At 42.0% G+C, this 7,161-nt stretch overlaps 1 protein-coding gene across 1 annotated transcript; it reads right to left on the reverse strand.

The window, feature by feature from the left end:
- Positions 1-2,278: 2,278 nt before the first annotated feature.
- On the reverse strand, positions 2,279-3,223 carry LOC101106460 (olfactory receptor 5B2-like). Its single transcript, XM_004016821.4, has one exon. It carries the CDS (start codon positions 3,221-3,223, stop codon positions 2,279-2,281), a length of 945 nt encoding a protein of 314 aa, XP_004016870.2.
- Between the last annotated feature and the right edge of the window lie 3,938 nt (positions 3,224-7,161).

The raw sequence follows: 7,161 nt of genomic DNA on the forward strand, positions 1-7,161 counted from the left end.
ACACGTAGCAGCATGATCGTCTTCACACATTCCAGTAGGATCTCACCAATGCTGAGATGGTGAAGTCTACAGTCAGATAGAGACGGGAAAAGGAGCCACGGGTGCATGTTCCCTTTGAAGTTTCAGTATAGAATCGAGTTCCCTGAGGATCAAATTAAATGCATAATGATATAGAATGTATCTTATGTTTATTACTGACAGGTATTTTTATGTGAATATTATGAAGCATTTCAGTTAGAAGTATAATCAGTATGTATGAAGTAATTTTCCAAATTAACTGAGTAAATTTAATATAATCTTATTAATGTATTTTTTTTTAATTTACCAAATAGAACTCATTTGGTGCTTACTTGCCATTGTACAAGCCATTGTTGTAGCCAAGCATTCTCAGAAACAAACTCGTGCAGAAAGACGACGCAGATAGTGGAGTGCAGTTCATTACACCGGCGGGCCCAAGGCAGTCTCCTCTTAGCCAAGGACCCCGACCAGTTTTTGTGAAAACCTTATATACCCTACCTGCGTGCCCAAACCCACCTCCCCCAATTCCCTGACAACCAAAGTTAACCCATGATTCATATGCCTTAAGCCTAGGTAGTTAACAGTGGACAATTATCAATAGGGCTGTGGTCATACCCCAATAAGCATAAAAGAATGTATGATTCTATTCGGTTACACAGATAATTAGGGTATTCTTTTAGGCCAGGAAGAGTCTAGGTACGCGCCCTGGGGCTCTTCCTTCAGGGGCCTGGTTTTCCAGTTGATATGCCATTTCCACAGATACTGGATGTAGAGCTCAAAGTCCGCAGTCCAACCCAAGATGGGGTCCTGCTTTCAAGATACAGCCTGTTCTGTTTCCTCCTTCAACAGGATGAGGAGTATGTGTATGTGGGGAGGAGAGAGTGACTATTTTTAACAATGATCAGGGAAGCTCTCCATGTTAGGATAACACTTAAAGACACCCTGAGTGAAGTAAGCAGACATTCCACAGAAGGAACCTCAGGTACAAAAGCAATGAAACAGAAGCCTGTGCAGACTGGTCAGGAAACAGCAAGAGGATCACAGATGAATGGAGTGGGGAAGCAGACACTGGGAGTGACAAGAGATGGCCCAATTCAGCCAGGAATGAACATTAACCATTTCACAGCATTTGCAGGCAGAGAAACGTACTGACGGGGCTTCCCTGCTGGCTCAGTGGTAAAGAATTCGCCTGCCAATGCAGGAGACGCGGGCTTGATCCCTGGGTTGGGAAGACCCCCTGGAGAAGGAAGTGACAACCCACTCCAGTATTTTTGCCTGGGAAATCCCGTGGGCAGAGGAGCCTAGCAGGCTACCTGGCATGCTACAGTCCATGGGGTCACAAAGAGTCAGACACGTCTTTGCTACTGAACAACAACTCTCAGGGCATTTTAAACATTGTGACAATGTGTGGTCATCTGTGAAGAACTGAACATGCTTCATTTCCCTCCATTTTTCTTCTAGTGTTTTCATCCTTTCATAAAACCAAATGTTTGGTTTTTGATTCTTCAAAATGACTCAGCCAAGACAGAAACATAGCTCCATTTAAATGTGATGTTTATGTGTCTTGCAATAATGTGTTGGAGAAGGAGATGGCAACCCACTCCAGTATTCTTGCTTGGAGAATCCCAGGGATGGAGGAGCCTGGTGGGCTGCTGTCTATGGGGTCACACAGAGTCAGACATGACTGAAGGGACTTAGCAGCAGCAGCAGCAGCAATAATGTATGCCAATAAGGCACATACTTTCATTTAGAGTTACAAAATATTTCTCTAATTAAGACACTTATAAGAGGCATTCAGCTAAATAAATAAATTAAACATAAGGTTACATTCTAATACCCCAAAGTTATCCTGTTATTCTATTAAAAACCACCTACACTTTATCACTGACATTTACACCACTGTCACGTGTATGCACCCACATAGAGCACATGTATGTGCTTCTGATCATAGCCTTGCTTGTCTCGCTGGTTTACATGTACATTTGCACTGACATGTGGTAGAGAGAAAGCCTGTGTAACAAGTGAATAAATCAAATCCATGACTAAGGTGTTTGAGAAGCAAGACCCAAAACATCTTGTTCTTTCCCTGAGCTATACTATTTCAATTATTACATTTCCAGACATATTTTATTATCCCCAAACAACATATTTTTGAAGTGGTAAGACTATAACTTTAGGAATTAAATGCATTGTATGGCTAAAAAGAGAGAATAGAATGAACTGAGACAAACGAAACTACATTATTTTGCATAATACAGCATTAAAATGTAAATCCTAGAGAGAATTTTGCCTTCCCCCAAACCTTCTTGAATGCACTTTTCACCTCTTTGTTCCTCAGGCTGTAGACTATAGGGTTCAGCATGGGGATGACCATAGCATAGAACACAGAGGCCACTTTGTCTGCGTCCATGGAATGGTTGGCGCTGGGTTGTAAGTACATGAAGATGATGGTCCCATAGAAGATGCTGACTGCCGAGAGGTGACTAGTGCAGGTGGACAAGGCTTTTTGGTATCCCTTAGCTGACTGCATCTTCAAGACGGTGATAAATATGAGAAGGCAGGAAATAAATATTACCAGAAGAGCAAAAAAGACATTAAAGCTTGAAATTAAAACGAGAATCACCTCTCTAACATGTTTATCAGAGCAAGAGAGAGCCGTGAGAGCTGGAATATCACAGAAAAAGTGATGGACCACCTTGGACTTACACAGAGAAAGACTGAATGTGCCCCCAACATGGATGGAGGCATTCACGAATCCACAGACGTAGGAGCCTATGGCCAGACGGGCACACACACTCGTCTTCATGGTGATGGTGTAACGTAGGGGTTCACACACTGCGGCGTGGTGATCATAGGCCATTGCAGCTAAGAGGAAAATTTCCACACTGGCAAAGGCTACGAAAAAGAATATCTGAGTAGCACAGGCATTGTATGAGATGACCTTGTCTGCTCTAAGAAACCCAGCCATCACTTTCGGTGTGATAGCTGAGGAGTACCCAAAGTCCACCAAAGAGAGGTTAATGATGAAAAAGTACATTGGGGTGTGGAGACGGGAGTCCAACAGGATCAGTGTGATCATCCCCAGGTTTCCAAAAACACTGATGAGGTAAATGAGGGTGAAAACAATAAAGAGGGGGATCTGAAGTTCTGGAGCATTGGTGAGACCCACCAAGATGAAATCTGTCCCCTCTGTACCATTCTCCATGGGAATTTTCCAAATTCTCTGTGGTAATGAGAAAGCAGGGAACATCTGGTAGACAGCAAAGAGTTTGCGCTGGGATCATAGAAACACCCGGTTATTTTGCCACTTTATGATGGCAATAAATTATTCTTCACAATTCTTTCATCTAGAGCTTAGCTTTGAAACAAACAAAAACTAGTAAATATCTTACATGTATGATTTATCTTATAGCTGCATACTTTATGTTTTTGGGTTCCAAAGTCACTGCAGATGGTGACTGCGGCCATGAAATTAGAAGACGCTTGTTCCTTGGAAGAAAATTTACGACCAACATAGACAGCATATTAAAAAGTAGAGACATTACTTTGCCAACAAAGGTTTGTCTAGTCAAAGCTGTGGTTCCAGTAGTCATGTATAGATATGAGAGTTGGATTATAAAGAAAGCTGAGTGCTGAAGAATTGATGCTTTTGAACCATGGTGTTGGAGAAGACTCTTGAGAGGCCCTTGGACAGCAAGGAGATCCAACAAGTCAATCCTAAAGGAAATCAGTCCTGAATATTCGTTGGGAGGACTGATGCTGAAGCTGAAACTCCAATACTTTGGCCACCTGATGCGAAGAACTGACTCATTTGAAAAAAACCCTGATGTTGGGCAAGATTGAAGGTGGTGGGGAGAAGGGAACGACAGAGGATGAGACTGTTGGCTGACATCACCGACTCCATGGACATGAGTTTGAATAAGTGCCGGGAGTTGGTGATGGACAGAGAGGCCAGGCGTGCTACAGTCTGTGGGGTTGCAAAGAGTCAGCCATGACTGAGCGACTGGACTGAACTGAACTGATAGTTCCATCCTGTTGAAGCTGCAGGGTCCATACAGGGCACACGCATTGCACAGCTTCCTGCTTGTGCAGATGAACCAACTAAGGCGCAGAAAGAGGTTGTAATTTGTCTAGGATCACATATTTACCATAAACTCTTCTCCCAGGTCCGATGACTTGAATCTGCTAACAGTTTACATTTATATAACGCTCATCCTCAGTACACATTTACATCCACAAACTCATCTCCCAAGTCCAGTGACTTGAATCTGCTAACAGTTTACATTTATATAATGCTCACCCTCAGTACACATTTACATCTAACATGTTGGGCTTCCCTAGTGGCTCAGACAGAAAAGAATGTGCCTATAATGCAGGAGACCTGGGTTCAATCCCTAGGTCAGGAAGATCCCCTGGAGACGGAAATGGCCCCCCACTCCAGTATTCTTGCCTGAAGAATCCTGTGGACAGAGGAGCCTGGAGGGCTACAGTCCATGGGGTTGATGTTAAAAACTACTTGATCCTCTTAACAGTCATACAAAAGAGTAAGTGTTTTGTGGACCTTTACAAGTGACAGAGTGAAGCTTTGAATCAAAGGCAGAGCTTGGACTCTGGAAAAAGGTACATATATATTAAAAAAGCAGCCCCACCATTTACTATTTGGGAGACATTATTCATAAAATAACTTCTTAGAGCCTTTCTTTCTCTGTATACAAAGTGAAAAGTTTAATAGGACATCTAAAATTGGATTATTATAATGGTTAAATGAGAGAATACATTTTTTTAAAAGCACAAATGGGTGTTCACCACAATCCTAGTGATTTACTACGTGTGTTCTCATTAAGATAAAATGGCAGTCTCCATCTTGGTTTAGGAAATGTGGATGGTGACGTGTAGGGTCTCAAGATGTGGGTGAGGTTGACCAATTCTAAATTGACCTATGAGATTCTACTTTGATCAGTTAGAATCACACACTAAACGCTATGAGTTTTGGGCTTCCCTGGTGGCTCAGATGGTAAAGAATCCACCTGCAATGCAGAAGACCTGGGTTTGATCCCTGGGTTGCGAAGATCCCCTGGAAAAGGGAATGGTTACCCACTCCAGTATTCTTGCCTGGAGAATCCCACAGACAGAGGAGCCTGGTAGGCTACAGTTAATGGGGGTGGCAAAGAGTTGGGTACGACTGAAGTGACTTAGCAAACCACAAAATCTATGGCTATTGAGTGCTTGTTGCTGCTAGTGGTAAAGAATTTGCCTGCCAGTGCAGGAGACACAGGAGCATGGGTTCAGTCCCCGGGTCCGGAAGGTCCCCTGGAGAAGGGAATGGCAACCCTCCCCAGTATTCTTGCCTGGGAAATCCCATGGACAGAGGAGCCTGTGGGGCTACGTTCAATGGAGTCGCAAAGAGCTGGACATGACTGAGCAACTGAGCGCACATTTATTTTAATTAGAAAATGGAGAAAGAAGAAGAAATAACAAGCAATATGATACCATCAACATATCCAGCTAGATCACGCAGGTAATTCAATTCTTCCTTCCCTAAGAAAGAGATGAGAGCTATAGATGCCCTCGTGGGGAATATCCCCGAAGAGCTCCAGGTATCTGTAACTCCTTCCTGATTCCCATGAGCTAGTCTCTGAAATCCCCGTGTGACTCAGTATGACATCATTTTAGCTGAGATCCCTTGGCTGCCATCTCTATTCCTCTGATTGTTGGCAGTTGTAAGTACATGCAGGGGTTCTCCCCCTGAAACCCCCAACCTGAGGATTTGCTGTGATGCTGCAGTCTTGGCCAGAGAAAACATCCTGGGGCTCTGTGTCAACCTAGAGGACGGGATGGGGTGGGTGGTGGGAGGCTGGGGGCGGGATGGGGTGGGTGGTGGGAGGGGGGGGGGCGGGATGGGGTGGGAGGTGGGAGGCGGGAGGGAGGTTTAGGGGGAGGGGACGTATGTGTGCCTGAGGCTGGTTCATGCTGATGTAAGGCAGAAACTAACACAGCATTGTAAGGCAATGATCCTCCAATTTAAAAGAAAATCATTTTTAAAAATATATATTGATTGACTTTAAAATGATAGCACTTCAGCAAGGCATTTTAAAGCACTTCCTTCATTTGCTAATCCTAGGCCCAATTCTGTGAAATATGTGGAAGAGGTAATTTCATTATTTCATTTTCCAAATAAGCAGAAGACAAGTGACTCTGCCAAGAGCAAAGTAAGAATTAGTGAAGTATTCAGGACTTTCTCCCAGGTTTCTAACTCTATGTTGGGTTCTTTCCTCCATCTTTACTTAACTTAGAGGTCTTAGAACATTTTGACCAGTGCCTGACAGAGAACACCAATCTCTACCTATATACATGCATTATTCCATGGTTAAATGCTGATTCTAGATTCACTGTACGGGACTGTCTTTTCCAGCAGTAAGGTAAGACTTTATGTTTCATATAAATTTTTAGTGAGTGTAATTCATGCAAAAATCTGTGGGTCACTTTTAGCTACTATGAACTATTTGAGCACAGAAATAGATATTTTGACAATTTTCTTCCCTAAAACAGTAAGTTGAGACTGGAGTTTAAATGTCAAAACTTCCATCAATAGGAAATTTAGTGACACAAGGAATATCATCATACTGCCTTCCTAAAAAAAAATTAGCAAAAAAAAAGTAAGTGATGCTGTCTTACTTCATTTTATTTACTATTTCTTGTCCTTTTATTGGAAAATAAAAAGAAACTTAAATGAAAAACACTAAAACACCAGAACAGAGTGAAATAATTCTTCTTTAGAACACAGAAGTGTTATAATTGAATTAGCAAGATCAATATTCCATTGTAATCTTTCCCCAATAACCTCATCCTCATCATTATTACTAGCACTTTTATAAAGGCCAAATAGAGAGGGAGCTAAAAAATAAGGTTTTTGATTTGATCACAGCTGAGTTTGAGTTTTGAATCTTTAACTTTCCTCATACTAACTATGTAAATGGAGAGCTTCATGTAATTCCCAAATCCTCAGGTCTCTTAATGGTAAAATAGGAATAAGAATACCTACCTTACAACATGACTGAGGATTAAATGAAAAGAGATATCTATCTGTATATATACATATAAACACATGAATAAATAAATTAAATATATATCTGACAATTAGAA

The sequence above is a fragment of the Ovis aries genome, chromosome 15 (genome assembly GCF_016772045.2).
Source record: "Ovis aries strain OAR_USU_Benz2616 breed Rambouillet chromosome 15, ARS-UI_Ramb_v3.0, whole genome shotgun sequence".
In the NCBI taxonomy this organism is placed as follows: domain Eukaryota; kingdom Metazoa; phylum Chordata; class Mammalia; order Artiodactyla; family Bovidae; genus Ovis; species Ovis aries.